The sequence below is a fragment of the Peromyscus maniculatus genome, chromosome 15 (assembly GCF_049852395.1).
Source record: "Peromyscus maniculatus bairdii isolate BWxNUB_F1_BW_parent chromosome 15, HU_Pman_BW_mat_3.1, whole genome shotgun sequence".
NCBI classification, from domain to species: Eukaryota; Metazoa; Chordata; class Mammalia; order Rodentia; family Cricetidae; genus Peromyscus; species Peromyscus maniculatus.
In genome coordinates this window covers 37,795,496-37,817,029 of record NC_134866.1, presented here as the reverse complement: position 1 = coordinate 37,817,029, position 21,534 = coordinate 37,795,496, and the positions used below count along the sequence as shown (strand labels likewise).

At 36.5% G+C, this 21,534-nt stretch overlaps 1 protein-coding gene across 1 annotated transcript in view; it reads left to right on the top strand.

The window, feature by feature from the left end:
- Hcn1 (hyperpolarization activated cyclic nucleotide gated potassium channel 1) overlaps positions 1 to 21,534 on the top strand; it is a 388,508-nt gene that overhangs the window by 323,990 nt on the left and 42,984 nt on the right. Inside the window, exon 6 of the mRNA XM_006983585.4 lies at positions 15,432 to 15,672. Within this exon, the coding sequence (XP_006983647.1) occupies positions 15,432 to 15,672 (241 nt within the window). The remainder of the gene's footprint in view (positions 1 to 15,431; positions 15,673 to 21,534) is intronic.

Here is a 21,534-nt window from a genome sequence, read left to right as displayed (position 1 = left end):
ACCGCCTAGTATCATTGTATATTTGATAATGGCCAATATACTTTTCCTCACTATTTGCAAAAATATGCTACGGTCTGTATTCATTTGTAACTGTGTTGCAATACGTGCACTGTTTGCAAGGTAGTTCTGTTTTATTTGCAGCCATTTTATATTCTAACTTTCAATGTGCTATGGGTTAGTTGTTTAACAAAGAGTTAAGGAATAGGGGTAGGGAGTGACTATCAATGGGCACATTATGGAAGGTATATGAATATCCTTTCTGCTCACTGTAATCCAGTAGCATTCATGAAATACATGAAAGATATCACTCTTCCGCCAAATTCAGATGATGGTAACTGACAGTTTGATTTTTAACTTTATTATGACAATATAATGTTTGTGGATGATATTGCTGCCCTTATTAAAGAGGTCTCATACACTTCTTTTTCATGCTGTTATATGGGCACATGCTTAAAAGATGTCTGTGTATAGGCAAGAGTACCCTAATCAAACTGAAACTGCTAGTACTTTAATCTTAGACTTTTCACACACTAGAGCTTGGTAAATAAATTTATACTGTTTTTAAGCCAGGAAGTCTGTGATGTTTCTGACCACAGCAGCCCAAATTAACTACTCTAAACTAATCACCATGCAAATCTGCACAGAAAATGCTCAATGAATCATCAAGCAATTGTTGGTGACTGGCCCATCCAAAGCCAGGTAGTGACACATCCAGGACATTGGAGATTCACAGGGGAAGAGGTTCTTGTCAGTTCAGCACTGGCTAAGCCTCAGAACCTGGACACTGAGCTCTAGCAAAATCTTCCCTGTTGTGGGAATGAAGTGATTACGAATGTGTCTTAAAATCTCCCTTCATTTCTCTGTGAGCTAACATAGTGTGGCTCAAAGTAGAAGAACAAGTACAATTTTCTAAGAAAATTTCTTTAAGTTGGTACCCAGAAAATTACTATCTTAATTCAGGAAATTTATATTGTGCTGTATTCACCATTTCTCCTGCCTATAATCTTGGTGCTTTGCGGGTATGCCTAGTCAAAATTACATGCTTGCTGACTTAGGAATCTGTGAGCTATAGGCACCCCCCCACCCTCCCAGATATCCAGACATATGCTGGCTTTCTTTGTCTTAGATAGTCTTAATCCTTTGTTGGCACTTGTAATTATATATGCTCTTCCCTCTCTGTAAGAAATAGTGAGTGAACACAAGCTTCTGACAGGCAGATTAGGACCATGATCGACAGTACAGTATCATACCACTAACCAGCACTAACTAAACGGGTGGTTTCAAGCTATTTCTTAATTAATTTGCCATTGCTTTCCTCATGTTTAAATGCAGAGGTTGAAAATATTAACTACGCCACAGGGTGCTGTTAAAACTAAGAAGGCAAAATATGTAAAAGATGAGGAAAGTGCCCAGTACATAGCAAACATATATATATATATATATATTTTAAATATTAAATAGTCAAGTAATTCAGTGCAGACTAGCCTATCATTGTAGCCTTAATGGCTTTTATGGTTCAGTGAAAGACATATTTGAAAAACATCAAGTATAACTAACTATATGTAAGGCACTGAAAGGGCGATTCAAAGTATTAGGACAACATGCAGGAGACACTGAACTAGACCTTACTGTATGTCCCATTTCTTTTGGAAGTTATTCAAACAATCTGCTAATAGCTCTCCCTTCATTTCAGCTTGCAGCTCTCTGGAGGCAATGCCCCAAGCATCAAAACTTGACACTGAAATATTAAGATCATAAGACTGACGTGTACTTTAGTAATTCCAGCAGTATATTTAAAAATGAAACTTGATTAGAAATATTCAGTGAACTCTACCCCTTGCTTATGGGTGCTTGTTGGAATGCATATGAAGAAGAAGAAGGTCTATTTTTGGCATGATTGGTCTTACCCTTATTCCACTGGAGCAGAATGGCAAACCTAACACTCAAGAAAGAGGCTACCACTCTTCTAAGCCAATCTCCAAAGTTAAGAACAGATCTATTTTTAAACAATGATGTGTGAGGAGCTGAGGACTGAAAATAGGTACAGATCATGTGCCCCAGGAGATTTTCAAACATCAGTATATTTCATTCTCGTAAGACATGAAATGGACTGAGCGTATTAGCCTGGCCTCTGACCTTTAACTTGTAAGATGGGTTTGTTACACTAGAAGGCAAAATTAGTGTGAATACTTAGTGTAATTTTGAATCACTTTTAACAGTCTACACTTGAGTACCTAAAATATATTTTAAATTACATTTTGTTAAAATTAACCAAGTAGGCTAGATGCATTGCATTGTAAAGCTATGCCTGCCTCCCAAAGTTATCATGTATTTATGTAACAGGCACAAGTAACAAAGGATGAGATAAGGAATATGATCTTCCAGAGGTTTTAATTCCAAGAACTTTTCACTGTTGTTTTTTTATTGTATTGTTTGTGTTTGTGTTTTCACCATGCATCTCTAGGTCCTATCAAGGAGATGGAAAACACTTGCACTGGGTTTTTTTTGTTTTTTTTTTTTTTAAATGTGTACAAGGTATTGACCCCGACTTGACTGGAAAGACAAATTAAGAGATGCAGTAATGCAGTTTTCAGTCTCAAAGGAAGTGCTTCCTGTATACTGGAAGAGACAAAAAAATATATATAGAAGAATGAAAAGAACAAGAAGTAAAAGCAGAAAACCATTAAGAGAAACCTTGGAGATGCAGGAAATCACCCATAGTTAATTGCTAGAGCGAGGCTCCATAGACGAAAATAGCTGACAAGAATAAGCACGTTCACCAAGGCCAAGAGCACACAGCAGAGACCTCAAAGGAAAAGGGCTGCTCTGAATGTGGAAGCAAACGCAGAATGTGAGTAGAGAAGGAAGGTAAAAGATGGAGTTCAGAGAGAGAAAACATGGCAAACAAAGGAGAAGCTTATACTAAATCAGGTTTCTATTTAGTCTTTCTTTGGACTTTTCCAAGGAAGAAGGAAACAAATTACTGAATGGGACCTTTCATTCAACAGTCATTTAAGATATAATAAAATGGCAAGTTTTAAAAAATGATTATAATTTTTTTCTGTTGAGGAAACCCATGCCTTTCATCATAACTAAAATAGTGGTGAAAATTATGTTGCATCAACTCTGGAAAAAAAATGGTTGAAAATAGGATTCAAACTAAAATAATGAAGATGGTTGAAGAACAAACCTAAGAGTATCCCAGATTATTGCTAAGAAGTCCGTGTACTCAACAGTATTTAGTAACATAATTAAGATAGAAGAAAAACTGGGCTTTGAAAAGAATACATTTTAAAGACATTATATTAATTTAGTGTGTATCTTTATGTGTGTGTGGGGGGCGTCTGTATGTGGAAACCAGAGATCAAGTTGCAGGAGTTTTCTTTTTCTTTCTGTCTTGTGGGTCCCGGAATTCAGACCGTACTTTTTGGTAACAAAAGCCTTTGTTCACTGAGCCATGTCACTGGCCCAAAAGCAAACATTTTGTATCAAGGTTCTACACTAAGCTAAATGCAAACCTTTTGTTTTCCATACTTTTAAATTAGAACTATCAAATGAGAACATCTTTGGTAATTTTTTTAGCTTACACAAAGCATATTTGTATTTTTAAAAATAGCACCTCAAATGTATACGTGAGCTACAGAGCTTCTTGTTGTTAAGTCATGAGACCAGTTAAGGATTCTCCTGTGAATGTTCTCAGCTTTTGAAGATTGCTTTGGCATCTGTGGAGCAAGGTGATTATCTTAGTGCCTTTTCTGTTACGATCACAAAATATCTGATGAAAGCAACGTGAGGATGTAAGGGTTTATTACGGCTTACAGTTCAGAGGATACAGCTCACCATGACGGAGAAGAAACAGCAGCAGGCCAAGAATGTAGATGGTGGCAGGAGCAGAAGGCTGCCTAGTCACACTGAATCTACATTCAGGAAGTAGAGAGAGAACTGGAAGTGGGGTCAGGATACAAAACGTCAAGGCCTGACCCAAGCAACCTATTTGCTGCAACAAAGCTCTACCGCCTAACACAACTTTCTCAAGTGGTACCACCTGCTAGGGACCGAGTGTTCAAATAGTATGTCAAGTGTGTGAGGAATTTTACTTTTAATACCACTTTATCAAATAAATTAAATTATTGCCACTATGTGATGGCATGCTGAGGCAGATAAATGTCTAATGACTGTGACTTGAGACTGCAAACGTGACAGAGAGCCACTAATACTTGGAAAGATCTAAGCTCTACTCTCTCAGTATTCTGATATAATGTATACATTTAAAGTCAGACATCACAAGGCTAATAAGACTGGAACACTGTGACCTGGAACCTTTGAAATCCTCAGAGTCCTTTAATATTGAGAATTTAAACATCATTTCCCCTACCCTAGTAATGCACATAATTTATGTGTTTATAACATTTATTTATGATTGCAAAGTATGAAAAATAAATGTTTTATAGAGAAGAGACGAAACTTTTGTTCCTTTGACAAGCTCCGTATAAACGTGTATGTGTTTAAATTATCATGCTTTATGAAAAGAAAACACTCAGAAAAGTGCTCGGGCTGACAGAAAGTTGTCAATGATATTATTTTTGTAATTATAACAGATATTGGAAGTCTCATTCCTGTTATTAGCATGTTTAAATGTTGTAATCTCCCAATGTGAATTCTACAGCTGACCTGACAGCAAACTGAGCCACAATTCAGACAGTTACAAAGATGAGGAGCAGGAAAATCTAGAGAAATTGAAGAATAATATCTCAAAACCTAATTTTTTTAAAGTATAAATACCAGATATACAGCTTAAATTGTAATCACAGAATTTTAATTATTATTTTTCAAAGTGAACCAAGACAAAAAGGCCCATAAAATAAAAATGCAGCCTTTTATGGGAAAGGCTTCACAATAAATTTTGAACTTTAGAAATAATATAAGTGGAAAATAATACATTCTGCTGAGAAAGGAAAAATTCCCCATGTGTAGATTAACTTGAGGAAAAATATATTTTAAACTAATTTCAAGATAACAAAACTGCATTAGTGGTCTAAAACACTAAAGAACAGCAAACAACATGACCAAAGAGAACTGTTTGATTTTATAGTATGATTGCAAAACATTATATTTAGCAATAAGATTTGCTTCCACAATCATTTCACTGAATTAAAAAAAAATTTAAGTGTCACAATAATTATATGTTATCAATTATTAAAGGGTTGTTTCAAATGTAGCATTTTATTCTAATATGGGATTTTCATTGCTTTGTAGTAATATACACACATATATTTGTACACATATAGATTATATACCACATTTGCATGAAATACATAGCATACATATACTTAAGACCTTATTAAATTTCTTTCTTCAAACAAAGTACATGTTAAAAGTTTTAGCAGACTTGAATTTATAAGCAATTTATTTATTTAACTTTAAGTAAACTCAATTCCTTAAGGCAAAATGATGTAACTTTTGTACTTAACGATGTGACAAACAGACTAGATTCTGGTTAGTTGACGGGGACTAGGAAAACTTCTTTCTTAAATTGGTTAGATAGTTTTAATTATGATGAAAACATTTCAGGTACAAGTAGTGGAGATAATTAAAATTTTAATTTATACTTGTAAACTCCATACTTCTGAATGATTAAACCTATAAATATTATGCTATGCATACCCACCAGGTTTTCAATATGCTCCCATAATTATAGCACCAATCCTACATCTCTAATCCTGATCTTCAGAGTCGTTGTCAACTGCCTGCTTTGCACATTGTCATGTGCACCTGTTTTCAGAATGCCAAATGCTTCACATTGACTGTACCAAAGCAACATATTCTTCACCTACCTGAGTATCTATCTGGAGTTCATTTCTCCCCAAACTGAAAACCTCACAAGGACTCAAAGCATGCAGACTTTTCATTTCTGGTTCAGATTCATTATCGCTGGATTGCTTGTAAGCCCCCCATGCAAGGAGCAGCGATACTGCAGTATTGGTTCAGACCTGAGAAAGGGCAACCACATTCTTGTCAAACTTACACAAACCTTACCTACTGTGTTTATTGGCTTCCATGACAAGACATAAAAAGCTAGATGGCTTAAATAATAGAGTCATTTACATACAGTTCTGGAAGCCGGGCGGTCAAGGCTGAAATAGCAGGTTTCGTGTGAGGTTACTCTCATAAAGATATCACTATTTTGACTTTACTTTGACTCTATCAACTTTTAAATGTATTTTCTCTTAATGCATTTGTAAGTGCTAGTATATAAATGTTGGAGGAACACAACTCAGTCTATAACACTGAACAACACATACAATACTTATAAAATCCTAGCTGATGTAAGCGATATGTCAGTGTTTGGCTCACTTCTTGAAGACTTAATCTAGCAATTAATAGTATAGCTAGGTTTTCAAGAAGATGCTTTAAAGGAAAATACTAGAGTCCACAATATTTATGAGCAATTGCTATCTAGTTTTCCTGTCTACTCATTGAGTTTTAAATGTATAATATGATTAACACAAAATGGAGCACTGGTTTTATAAAGAATGGCAAGGGGGGCCACATTGTTATGTGGGAAATGGCCTGTCATAAAAGCTACAACAAAGGAATCAAATTGAAAATGTGCAGTATGACTGCAGCTATGTTGAGGCAAATAGATTTTTTTTAATATAAACTAAAATAAAACTAATTTGCTAATAAAATATATAACTGGCTGGCCTCAATGCAATGGAAATCAAATAAAATTAATATTGGGAAACTGTATACAGTTTGTTATACACTTTATACACTTGTTAGTCACTCCTGTTCTATCTATAACTCTTTTAATTCCAACCATTTAAATTTTAAAGATAAATATTTCTTACTCTTATAGTTTATTGCATAATATTTGACAGTCAATTTATTTATCACTTGTAATAAAAACTCTCCTAAAAGGCAGAAGAGAATGTCCCAGTTAGAGAAAGAGCCTGTAAATATTCCATCTTAGAGACATAGAAATCACAGGAAATGTTTTTAAGAAGTGAGAGCAGGTTCTTAACTTGTCATTCAATGTCTAGATATGCTTTCAAAGCTTTTCTAAAGCAATAATGTCTTCTTGTATAGGTGATTTTCTTATATACTTAATTAAACATCTTGCAGTTTTGGAGTCAAACCATCAAATGAATGCTATTCGAGATTGTGAAAGAAGAAAAACTTTTCTTTCAAAGTAACTGCCAATCCTTTCTTATTTTAATGGAACGTAAACATAAATCACATTTCACTTCAACTTTATTCTATCAATAAAGAAACTTTATTGTGTCTTATAATTTATCTCTTGATTTTCAACCAAACTATTTTTATTATTTATAATTAACTTATGTTGAATACATGCATACATAACTTCCTCCCTCAAGTCTAGATTTAGGCTTCCGGGTACTCATTTATTTTAGGAAGCATACTTAACTATGTAAGTAGAGACTTTGAGTCATATCCCCTAAGGTTTAGATTCAGATTCTGTAAATCTGGATTGGAGCCTAGTAGACTATGTTTTAGAAAAATTACATAAATACATCTGTGAGGCTACTGACTCCCTCTAAAGAATACAAGGGATAGATAATGTCATACTTGACAGGTCATTCAAGATCCTTCTCAATTGGTGTTTGTCACCTGAGCATCATGCGTTATATGAGGGCCATACCTGTCAATGATCCTTAGTGTGTTCTGTTGATGCTTAAGCATTTTAAAGTCAGGTCTACCAGTTCTACCAGTTCAACCCATTGATCTTCTCTGTACTAAATGTCATGTTGGACAATTCAGCTTTCTTTGCAGCTCTCCTAGGGATTAAGGACTGCTCATAGGCTGCTGGTACATGGAATATCCCACAAACCCTTAACACAATATTGAAATGTTTTGATTCTTTTTTCTTTAAATTTTTAATATTCATTACTATCACATAATGCCTCAGAATCTTCAAGTAATGATCTCATGGCAAATGACATCCTTAGAAGTAAGGTCACTTAAAATTAACTTTGCTTAGCCATTGAAATATATTTGTTTATTCTTCTTGGAGTCTTAGGATCTAAATCTCATTTCCTATGACTCAAACTAAACCATGATTCAGCATTAGTTTATAGAAATTAAATATTGTGTCACCAACAGGAGAAGTCTCAATGATAGAGAGAACAATATAAGACCTCTACAGAGTGTCCAACAAAGAATTGGGAAGCTTTATGAAAGGGCCGAAGCACATACTCAAGTGGAAGAGGAAAGCCTCGGAGGGATTTGAGATACATCCTTAATGGACATGTTTTAAAGAAGTGAATACTTGCTGCTTTTGCAGAGGCATCCGGTTTAGTTCCCAGCACCCATTTGGCAGCTCAAAAGTCTGTAACTACAATTTCAGCAATTCTGACATACTTTTCTGGTTTCTGTGGGCACTGCTCACGGGTGGCTCATATGTGTGTATGCAGAGGAAACATTCATACACACAAACTTTTTGAAACTAGAGAAGGGGTGAATTATTCATGACTTAAGGTAGGGAAAGGTCAGAATTTCTAGGAATGGATTGGACTTTCCCTAGAATAAGGTTACTGTTTGCCCTTTTCTGCCCTTGTATGGAAAATTAGGATGTGGTATTACAGATACACAGCATTAGCAGGAAAGTCTACAAAGCTGATGATATGGAGATGCCGGTATAGAAGGAAGTAAAGGATAGTTAGCCACAACCTTAGCTATCCCATTCAGTTTCCTCTAGTTTCCTCTAGTTTTGAGTAGTCACGTTTTCACTGAGCTGTCACTTGTCATCCTCCTATAATACAGGTATGTGGTTATTTCAACTCAAAGTTACCATACAGCTCATTAGTGTTCCCATATGGCTCTCTAATCTACCTCACTTGTACTTTTTGTTTATCTTGCAGAATGTTTCACTGAAAGTTCATATGTCTAGAAATGCATCATTCCATTTCCTTTTAAAGTAGGGCATCAGATACTTTGTAATTCTCTTCCCTGTCTATTGAAAATGTAATATGAATCACACATCACTTTAAATTCTCCAATAGTTACATTAATAATGAAAAGAAATATAAATTTATATACAATATACTCATTTAAAATGAGATTTCAGATGCAACCTATATAAAATCATCATTAAAGTGAGAGTTTTTGTTTCTTAATGTCTACAGTACACAGTCTGTAACACATTTTTGTTTTCATAACACATCTTGATTTTGTGTGCCAGATTTTCCTCAGAAATAACCTATATGTAGATTTCATATTCTTCACAGCTGAAAGAGTGTGTTTGCCTGGCCAAGTTCTCCCAGATATGTTTTTTCTAAATAACTAAACTGACAGGTTTTGAACTTTAAACTGAAATTGATTAGAATTCAGTAAACTGAGAATTAAATTTATCAGTCACACTAGCCACATTTCAGGGGTTCATGAACTCCATTTGTCTGGTGACCCCCATGGTAGGCAATGGAGTTCTGAGAATGACCGTGTATTTCTCTAAAAACTGGCTTCATTTCCTGAATTGTATGTGATTTTTTTGTTAAATCGCCTTTTTGAGACCTATTTGGCTCATCTCTATGATTCTGTTAATGATGGAACTGTTCATTGGGTTTTTAATTATAGTTAAATGAGAAAACACAGTATTCAGAAAACATCATGTGTCATCATCACTGTGATAATAGAGCACACTTGATAAGCTGTAAACCAGTGGTTCTTACGCTCTTTCTAATAGTAGTCCCTTTGAAAAACTACTAAAAGCTACCATCTAGTCCTACAAGGAACTTAACAGTGTTTTACATAGGGTTTCTGTGGCTGTGATGAACCACCGACCAAAAGGCAAATTGGGGAGGAAAGCGTTTATTTGTCTTACACTTTCCTGTCACTGCTACTGAAGGAAGTCAGGACAGGAACTCAAACAGGTCTGGAACCTTGAGGCAGGAGCTGATGAAGAGACCATGGAGGGCTGCCATTTGTTAGCTTGCTCAGCTTGCTTTCATTCATATATATATATGATATATATATGTGTGTGTATATATATATATGTATATATATATATATAATTTTATACATCAGCCATGGATTCCCCTGTCCTCCCTCCTCCTGCCCCCCTCCCCCAATCCACCCCCCCCATTCCCATCTCCTCCAGGGCAAGGACTCCCTCCGGGGATTCAGCTCAGCCTGGTAGAGTCAGTCAAGGCAGGTCCAATCCCCTCCTCCCTTCACCCAGGCTGAGCAAAGTGTCCCTGCATAAGCCCCAGGCTCCAAACAGCCAACTCATGCACTGAGGACAGGTCCCAGTCCCACTGCCTGGGGGCCTCCCAAACAGTTCACTTTTTAATCGACTGTCTCACTTATCCAGAGTGACTGATCCAGTTGGGGGTTCCTCAGCTATTGGTTTATAGTTCATGTGTTTCCACTAGTTTGGCTATTTGTCCCTGTGCTTTTTCCAATCATGTTCTCAACAACTCTTACTCATACAATCCCTCTTCTTTCTCGCTGATTGGACTCCTGGAGCTCCACGTGGGGCCTGGCTGTGGAGGATCACCAACCCAGGGGGATCCATACCCTTAATGGCCTGGGCCCTCCTCCATTGATCACTAATGTAGAAAATGCCCTACAAGCTTGTCGGATTACAGCCCAACTTTAAGGAGCTGTTTTCCCAATTGAGATTCCCTTTTTTCAGATGACTATATATAGCTGTGTCAAAGTGACATAAAAGTAGAAAGCACACATAGTCTACTTATGTTTGTATTTATTCTCAGCAGGGTCAGGGCAGTCACCTGTAGCCTGTTTCCTCACAATCCATACACTTTTATTATTTGACTAAAACATATCATCTCTCCCCTCCCTCTTCATTGTTCTACCCCTCCCATATTGCATCCCCCTACTAAGTTCATGGTGGCCTCTTCTCTAGCCGATGTTGCTGCCTATACATGCACATGCATCAACACAGGAATACAACCTGCTATGTCTGCTCAGAATCGCTTGCATATGGAAGTTTCTAGGGCTGCATTTCTTGAGTGCTTACATTTTGTAGCTAGACAGACACGTATGGCTGGTGCTTCACACAACAGTATACCGCTGGATTTTTAAAAGAAATAAATTCTTGTCGGTCTGTGTGCTTGCTCACCGAAATCATTCTGAATCACTAGCTGTGCTTCGTGACATTTGCTTTCTCCCGCTCTGAAATCTATGCCAATTTCGTGGTGAAAAACAGGAAATGCTTCCTGTTTACCCAACATAGAAATGATCATATAAGACAAAATTAACTCAACACATGGAATAAATTTTTCTCTTAGTTTTCAAAAAATATTTTGCTTAAATATATTAGAGCAGCCCAAGGCACACTTTGAACCTCACATATAAAATACATGTAAGTATTTTGGTAAATATATTATTAAATATAATTATGAATTAAAAAAACCTCAGTAATAAATGAATCATAATTAAATAATCTGTCAAGAAGGTATATATACTACATAAAATATATTAAAAGTAGTCAAAATTAAATAGCCTGAAAGAGGCATTTAAGAAAAATAAAAGGATGATAGTTGCAATGTATAAAACTAGGAAAAACTCATGCTAAAAGTGATTTTCGTTTTTCATCTTAATGTTCAGACAATTGCAGAATATGAAGGTTTAGACTGTGGGGGCGTCTAGTTTTTGTGACTTTGATCTAGGTGACAAAGCCAAGCTGATTAAACTGGCTAATGTCTCTGAATATACTTTGATCTTGTGAACTGGGCTATGACTTCCCTCCCCTTATGTCTGTTCTCTCCTGCATATGTGGAAATATAAAAAAAATTCAATTTATTCTTGAATTATTTTCTCCTAGCCAAAAAAAAAAAATGTAAAGCACTGTATGTCAGTGGATAATTAATGAAACTTGTTTCTTTTCCCTTTCTTCTGCATCCCTAAATTGCACTCAGATTAAATTATAATGTCCCTTTTGGGATTTTACAAAAAGAGCCATATATATCTACTATTGAAGAAAAAATAAACGAAACAGTTTTTAAAGCAAGAAATAAGAAGTCACTGACAAGGCATGAAGGTGTTTGGTTTAGTCACAGCGGACTTTATGGTACAAGACACGACTACCCCCTGTTCCCACTTCTCTAACCAGCAACAAAACCAGCAGTCTCCCTCTCTGTCTTATAAGATCTTCCTTTTACAGTTCAGAGACCCGAATACAACTCCCCTATAATAAGTAGGATAGGTAAGTTGTAAAACAGAGCAAGATATTAATTGCAAATTGTGTTTTTAAAACTGTGGCAAACTGGAACACACTTTTTGTCACTTACAGAAGCAGTTGCATACTGTTTAGAAAGCATTGTTCTCAGAGAAAAAGAAGTCTGATGACTAGTCATTGGTTTGCCTTATCTGTAATCAAATGTCCATAAAAAACTCCCCAAATACCTGCATTCAAGACCAGTTTCTGGTTGTCTTTTAACTTCCTAGTTTATGGTGATTGCAGATACTAATGGTAACAGTGGTTATTTAGAAACCATCAAAAACCTTAACTATTGAAATGCCAATCCAGGCATCTCACACTTAAACCATATTACCTCCTCTTACAAGAGTGTGGTCAGTAGACAATTCAGCAAGAATAACATGAAACAGGTTTGTTGTGATAAAAGTTACTTTTTGTAAAATTCTTGAAGAGACTTGAAACCCAGTACCTTAGTTATTTTTCAATTACTGTGGTATGATAACACAACAAAGGTAACTTATAAAAGAAAGCAGTTAATTTGGGGGCAGAGAGTTCAAGAGGATTAGATTCTATGACCATGATAGTGGAGAGCATGACAGCAGACAGGCAAGCATGGTGCTGGAACAGAAGATGAGAGTTTACTTTACGTGTAGAAAAAATACATACTAGGGAAAGAGAGAGAGAGAGAGAGAGAGAGAGAGAGAGAGAGAGAGAGAGAGAGAGAGAGAGAGAGAGAGAGAGAGAGAGAAGAGAGCGAGCTAATTGGGAATGACATGGGCTTTTGAAATCTCAAAAAAAAAAAAAAAATCCTAGTAGCACACTACTTCAATAAGGCCATACCTTCTAATCCTTCCCAAACAGTTCCACCAATTGGAGACCAAGCATTCAAATTTATGAGCTTGCCAGGTGGTGGTGGCGCACACCTTTAATCCCAGCACTTGGGAGGCAGAGCCAGGCGGATCTCTGTGAGTCCAAGGCCAGCCTGGGCTACCAAGTGAGTCCCAAGAAAGGTACAAAACCAAAAAAAAAAAATTTATGAGTTTATGAAGGCCATTCTCATTCAAATCACCACACTCAGCAAGAACATTAATTCTCAAAAATGAAATTATCCACCTTAAAAATGTCCCTAAAGATGTCCAATTGATATTTTTGAGTACAACTAGTCCAGGCTAGTTGATGAGAAAGAAAATGAGACAATAATGGTAGCATTCTTTAATAGAACATTCTAGGGGATGAAGTTTCACTTGCTACAGATTGACCAACTGTCCTTTGCAATACTGAGAAAGGTGAAGAGGTAATAATTAAGAATCTCTAGGTCTGTGTGCCTTGTTAATGTCTTTAATTTCCTAGAAGGAAGCTATCCTGTCTTCTGCACGGTATAAAAATATAGAGCATGTTTGAGGTGTGATTTAGCAATGTTCCAACAGCCTCATTTGTTAAGAGCACTCTGATTCATTTGTGCAATCATGGTAATTATATTTATAGCTATCATTCTGAAAACATTTTAGAGCTATGCTGTTTAGAATAATAATAAGCATGATAGTATGCAAAAGAATCAGATGTCTTGCCAAATGCAGCGTTCAACAATGATTGTTATCAATATAGTATTACATTGTGCTTTCTGTTACCATTTGGGATTATTTTAAATGGAATTGATTTTTTAATTTATGCATAAAAAATACAAATTATAGATGTTCATGAGATATTTAACACATCTATTTATTGTGAACTCTTGAAAATAAAGGTAAACATGCCTAGTTTCTTAAAACATTTGTTTTTCTATAGCACAACCATTCAAAATGATTTATTCTAGCTTTCAGAAATGTACGGCATATTGTTATTGTCTGGTGGAATCACACACTAGAATTTCTTCATGATAACGAACCATAACTTGATATCTCGAGCTCAACCTCTTATTATCACTCTTTCCTTCTCTCTAAGCGTCTATGAAATCAGCTGTTTCAGATTTCACATCTGAAGGAACTTGTGTGGCTTGTTTCTTTCTGTGCTTACTTTGTTTTTAACATAACGGTCTCTGATAACATTCATTGTTACAAATGACAGAATTTCACCCTCTTTCTTGACTGATTCATGTCCTATTGTATGCATTTATAAAATTTACTTTATTCAGCACCTAGAAATTTTTACCGATGCCGAGAAATAAATCAGGCAATTTTGTAAAATAACATCAAGGAATTCTGTTTTGGCTTTGGCACTAACATATTTTTCCAGATAGAGCTTTTAAATGCTCTAATTTTGTTAATACTTTCACTTCATTGTGTTTCTACCTCCTATGAGGAATGACTTCAGTTTCTATGCTTCTTAAACAAGATTACAAACTCAACACAACATATATATATATATATGTATATATATATATATATATATATATATATACATATATATATATATATATGTTCTTTGATGGAAGATACCTTGATGCTAGGTTCTTTTATGAAGAAGCTAGAAGACATGTCATAATGGTAACATTTCCATTACCATTGCCTGTTCTAATGTTTGCAATAACACACTTATGATATCCCTGTTTTAGTATAGAAAGACACAAATATTTTTAATCAGAGCTAAAATCTGCAAAATGAAGCCAAACATGTAGATCTTCAGACTGTCTAGACAACAAATAAGAGACAGGGAAAAGATAGATGTTCTCTCTCCAGCTCTGGCTTCAGTGGGTGATTCGGAAAGATGGTTTGTTCTTGCCAAGCAGAAATCAGATTTCATCTACAATCATTCACTGGTTGCCTTTGGTAACATCTGCTCTCCATTTTTTCCACTCTAATGTGAATGATACTTAAAAAATAAAATGCAAACCGGCTACATCTGTTTTCTTCTTCTTTTATAACTCCTGCTAGTGGGTACTGGGTAGGCTGTTCAGCATCATGAAATACAGGACAAGCAGCATTGCACCTAGGAGTTACGGGACTTTAAGTTGTAATTTCAAACACAAAATAAATCATTAGGTTAATACAGTTGCTATTTTATTATTTAATTAATATATTATTGAATATTTATTGTATCTCTCTGCTACACCAAGTGCTGGAATGAAACTTTAGTACAAATTTAAAGAAAACTTATCACATTGGTGACATATGTGGACTACAATTTCCATGTATTTTTATAAACGTAAATTAACCATTATAGTGTATATACATGTTTTTAAGGTCAACATATACTTTTCTCCCAGATATGACTCAGTTTCTTCTTCCTGTGTGCTTACTCCTGCCACCTTTAGGAAATAGTCAACTTCAACTGCCGGAAACTGGTGGCCACGATGCCTCTTTTCGCTAACGCGGATCCCAATTTTGTGACGGCCATGCTGAGCAAGCTGAGATTTGAGGTGTTCCAGCCTGGAGACTACATCATTCGAGAAGGCGCCGTGGGGAAGAAAATGTATTTCATCCAGCATGGCGTTGCTGGTGTCATCACCAAGTCCAGTAAAGAAATGAAGCTGACAGATGGCTCTTACTTTGGAGGTTAGTAAACATGCAGGGTAAGATAAATCCGACATCTCGGAAATGTCTGTCCTGAGGCTTTGGAGGCCTCTCGGGTTTGTCCATTTGGGATGTGAGCTTTTCTTTGAATCCTTGCAAAAGCATTTGGGTCACAAGTTCCATTCAGGTGTCTGTATAGTCATGTAGAGTTATACATATCCTAATGAGGGGAGAGTTGTAACCACTTTATCTGGAACCAGACAATACTGGGTGAATAGCCAAACAGTGCATTTTCCCCCCTCATCCAAAAGTCGCCAGAGTGTTCAATGCCTCTTTTCATATCAGTTACAGGGGCCTCCTGTATTGCCCTATCAAGATTTTGAGTGTTTGTTATTTTGTGTCTACGCCTTTGTTAATATACACAAGAACTTTCTTCCTTAGCTTTTGAATGCTTGATGGATGCAGTGAGAAAACAAGGAAAGGCAGAAGTCTGTCTTTAGATGTACTGCTGCAAGTTGTTGTCACCACTGTTGTTCACATATAATTGACAAAATTCATGGGATCCCCTAGTGCTAAGCAAGGGAGAGAAGTTCATACTGTGGTTGGGCAGTAACTTATGACACTGAAAATTCTGATTATTTGGTTTGTTTCCAACATGGTTATAGTAAAATGCATGCTTATGTTTGTATACGTGCACAAAAAGTTCTATTTAAGAGAACAGAGCTACTGTCTAAATATGTTTTTAATTAATTTATTTTTAAAAAGTTTTTTTCATTTTACGTACCAATCCCAGTTCTCCTTCCTTCTCCTTCTCCTTCCCCATACCTGCCCCCAGTCCCACCCTCCATCCACTCCTCAGAGAGGGTAAGGCCTCTCTTGGGGAGTCAACAAAGTCTGGCATAACAATTTGAGGCAGGACCAAGCCTCTGCCCACCTGTGTCAAAGCTGAGCAAGATATCCCTACTCTAGGGAATATGTTCCAAAAAGCCATTTCATGCATCTGGGATAAGTCCCGGTACCACTGCCAGGGGCTCTCCAAACAGATCTGGCCACTTCTCTCTCACCCACATTTAGAGTGCCTAGTTCATTCCCATGCATGTTCCCCAGCTGACAGGCCAGAGTCCATGAGCTCCCAACAGCTTGGGTTGTCTGTCTCTGTGGTTTTCCTCATCATGATCTTGACCTCACTTACTCCTGTGATCCCTCCTCCCTCTCTTCAACTAAGGTCTAGGAACTCAGCCCAGTGCGTGGCTATGGATCTCTGCATCTACTTCCATCAGTTACTGCATGCAGGTTCTATGACGACACTTAAGGTAGTCATTAATGTTATTGTAGAGGAAGGTAAGTTCAGGTACCCTCTCCATTATTGCTATGGGTCTTAGCTGGGATCATTCTTGTGGAATCCTGGGGATTTCCCTAGCACCAGGTTTCTCCTAGCCCCCTGATGGTTCCTTCTACCAAGATATCTCTTTCATTGCTCTCTCTCTCTCCGTCCCTCCCTCTACTCTAAATATTTTAAGGAGAGTGTGTGATTAATGTGTGACTAGCTGATAAATAGTTGAAAGAAAACTTGGAAAGGAAAAATTTAAGGCTGATTTTGTGGGGCCAGTAAGATACCTCAGCTGGTAAAGGAGTCTGCCAAGACTGATGGCCGGAACTGGATGCCTGAAACCCACATGGCAGAAGGAGAGAACCTGTGACTCCCACAAGCTGTCCCCTGACCTCCACCCATGCGCCTTTGCACATACATGTCCCGTTCCAATAAAACAAATAAGTGAATGGAAACTAAGATAACGATGAGTTTGTGTTAAATTACAAGCTTTGCAAATTCCAAGCCTCTTTTTATTACTTTACCATTAAATTTAGTAACATGAACAGGGTTTTCTGCAAACGATGGATGGGAATGGGTTCAACCACTAGCAAAGTTAGCATACCAGTGAAGGTCACTCTGTTGAGACACAAGATCAAGTCCTGTAGAAAAATCATTTCTCCTACTGTATGACTTAGTGATGTTGCACCTATGTCCACAAGTAAGACTTAGCTATAATTTTGCTGTTACTGTGATAATTTGTAGGATTTTTCTAGGTCACTTTGGATATTAGTTTTTGCTAATCTTTTAGGCAAATAATTACAACTTAATCCAAATTTTCCTAATTCATACCTTCTCTCTGGTTTCTATCTCCTCCATAATGCCACCTTGCACTCAATCAATAACATTTTCTTGTGCTCTCTTGTTGAAGCTCCTTAGATTTTATGAACTGAGCAGTTTTTATGTGCTCTAGGTCCTCAGCCCCCTTGAAGTTGTTGGATAGTTCTCAGCATTAGAGTGTGGTAACATGTTTTGTGAGGAAGAGCAGGACAATAAAGCTCCATTCTCGCCTGACCATGTAATAGTCATGGAGCACTGTCTGTGCAGCTTCCTGCTGCAGGTATTTGGTTCAATCATGGTATTCTGAGAAGAAACTTGGTTCTCTCATGTTCTTTATTTATTTACCTTTCATATGAAATATAATCAGTCTAATATACTTCATTGCAGGGCTCAGGTTGCTCAGATGTTTCTTCACGTGGTGTCTATGTGTCCTTTATAATGGGTTTTATTCACTTTTTCTTTATTCTGTTTGTGTTCTGTTTTCTGTTTAGTCTGGAAAGGACTCATTGTGAATATTTTTATTTCAGTTTAGGGTCAACCGTATATCCTAAGGGTCCTTCATTCAGTGGTTGGATACTAGTGTTTAAATCAAGATTTTGTTACTAAGAATGTTCATATTACTTCTCTGTCATTATATCTAAGATTACTTAGCTAAATAAAGCAATGCTACACACATCTGCTTGTGGACAGACACACGCATGCACACACGCATGCATAAACACACTATCCTATATTTGTACATATTTTTTTTTCTATAACCATCTGCATCTATATAAAGCTAAAATGAATTCCTACTAATGTTTTCCAATTTAATCCATTACCACATGGAGTAATCTGGTCCAGTCCAGTTTTCTTTCTTTTTATTTATTTATTTATTTTTGCTTTTTAAGACATTCTTTCTCTGTGTAGCCCTGGCTATCCCGGAACTCACAGAGATCTGCATGTCTCTGCCCCTGGAGTGCTGGGATAAAGGCTTGTGCCACCATTCCTGGCTTCCAATTTCTGTTCTTATTTGTAACTCCTCATTCACTAGCCAGATATCCCTCTTAAATGTATGTTCAATTGGGTGTACATGTATAATTATAACATAATAGACAACTTGCAGGTCCCTGAGAAACAACTTTTATCAGCTAGAGTTCAGTTGTATGTATATACTTGCCTCGATTCTTATAGACTCCATGGACTTCCAAAGGCACTGAGGTCAGTATCTTATTTTTCTGTCCCTATCAGTGACACTGTTTTATTCAGTCATACTGCACTGTTTGTCACAATCTCCATATCACCCAGTGTCTTAGGGTTCTGTTGTGATGAAATACCATGACCAAAAGGCAAGTTGAGGAGAAGAGGGTTTATTTGGCTTACACTTCCACATTGTAGTTCATCATTAAAGGAAGCCAGGACAGGAACTCAAACAGGACAGGAACCTGGAGGCAGGAGCTGATGCAGAGGCCATGGAGGGATGCTGCTTACTGGCTTGTTCCTCTGGCTTTCTCAGCCGGTTTCTTATAGAACACAGGACCACCAGCCCAGGGGTGGCACCACCCACAACGGGCTGGGCCATAACTGATCAATTACTAATTAAATGCTCTACTGGCTGGCCCCCTGAATTTATGGGGGGCATTTTCTCAGTCTAGAATTCCTCCTATCAGATGACTATAGTTTGTGTCAAGTTAACATAAACCAAGCCAATACACCCAGCTATGTTCTGACCTCATAAATTGCTTTTCAGTTTGCATATAATAAAGCTTACTCTGTGTTAAAGAAATTCATAGATTTTCCACAGATGATTATTGTCCTGTATATACCATTATTTTAGTATCAAACCTTATTGTTCTTTAAAAAGAAACAAGACAGAAATCCCCTGTGCATTGCTGACTTGGTCTTGTCACTTTCAGAACCTACAAGTACTGTTATATTTAAATTAAAGCTCCAATTTCAATTTTTAATTGAAATTATTAAGGAAATTGAAGTTTTGAGGTATTCACCTTTTATGAAATGACCTGCATATAATTCATATTAGTTACAGGAGTTCTGTTACTAGCTTTTTTTTTTTTTTTTTTTTTGAGTTTTGCTTCCTGGGCTATCTTGTTTTCTCCATGGAGAGAAAATTTGTTCTGCACTTTCTATGGACACATATGTAAATTCCTTTTTACTGCCTTGTTTAGTTAGCTGGCATTACCAACACTATGCAGTAGGAGGAACATTCTGATCATGATACTCATTGGGGAAGAAACGATCTACATTTTTACCATTAAACATAAGACTATTTGAAAGGTGTTTGGGACTTTTTTTTAAAGTTTCTTGATTATATTGAGGGTACTCTACATAATTATTTTAAGTAATAAATTGAATCTTGATCTTGTCCATTTTTGTCTGTGTGATTTAGAATAAATATTTTTTATTTTCTATTATTTTATTTATTCTAAATAAAATAGAGCGCAGTTTCCTTTCATTCCTTAATTTGTTTCTGCAGTTGATTACATTTGGATATTGAATTTTGATCCCTATTCATAAAAGTAAGCTTTTGATTATTGAAGCTTATAGAGGAGTTGGATTGGATTTGCTTAAAATTTGTGATTAATTCCACAAGAAATATTGCTCTTTTCTTTTTCTTTCCCTTAATGTATTTTTTGAGCTTTTAATTAGGCTAATTCACACTTCAGAAAATGGATTTATGTTTCTTTCTCTGCTCCTGTTTTCTGAAGAATTATTAACACTGCTTCTTTAAATATATTGTAGATTTCCCTAATGAAAACATTGGAAGCTAGGATTCATTTTTGCAAGGTTATTGCATATTTATTCAATTTCTTTATAGCAAAGATACAATGTTTATTCAGCTTACCTATTTCTCACTGTGTAAATTTGGTTAGTCTGACTCATCTACAACGTTATTCGGTGTTCTCATCAGTACATGGTCCAAATAAATGAGCATGAGACAGATGCTCGATGTCTATTGGGCAAATTTATAGGCACCAGAGATACAGAAATGAGTAAAAGAGATCAAGTATCCTACAGTTATCTAACTTTTAACTTGTGGTTGTTTAAAGAAACTCAGAAATGACTAAAATTGTAAGCTGTTCTATTAGATGACAAAGAGAAATGCTTTGGGGAAAGTAAAGCAGAGAATATATAAGAAATGCCTCTCACCTCCTACAGTCACGTAAGGAATTACAATGTGGGCATGTGGAATTAATGGAAGTTCTGGAGTTCTTAGTGAGTAATGATGGTAAACACAAGAACAGACTAATGATAGTTGTTCTCACTGCTCAGGTCAGATGGATGGTGATGTAGTGAATGCCGAGGCGCAGGTAATAAGGTACTGTGGGAGAAACCATCTGGCTGATAGAGAAGAAGAGTTACCCAATTCCTTCTTGATTCCTCTTTGGAGATAATTATATAATCTTAATTTTCTTTTACAAGTGAGGAAATTGAAAGGCTCTCAGAAGACACCCCAGTCCTCTGCTTCTCTTGCTTTTACAGTCTTTCTGACCCAACTTCCAAGAAGTTTCCTGAGCCTTAGGTAAAGGGATTGTGTTGTGGATGTATCAACTGGGCATGGGAACCACATGGTCAGGTGATCTTTGTGTTTTGACAAGTTGTAGGTTTCTGTAATAATTTCCATTTGTTGGGAAAAGAAAACCCCTTTTTTATGAGGATTGAGTGTTTTACTTACCTGTGGATATAAGAAGCATTAACAATGCAGCTAGATTGCAATGGTTTATAAAAGTAGGTACTTCTCTAGATTCTATGGCCTC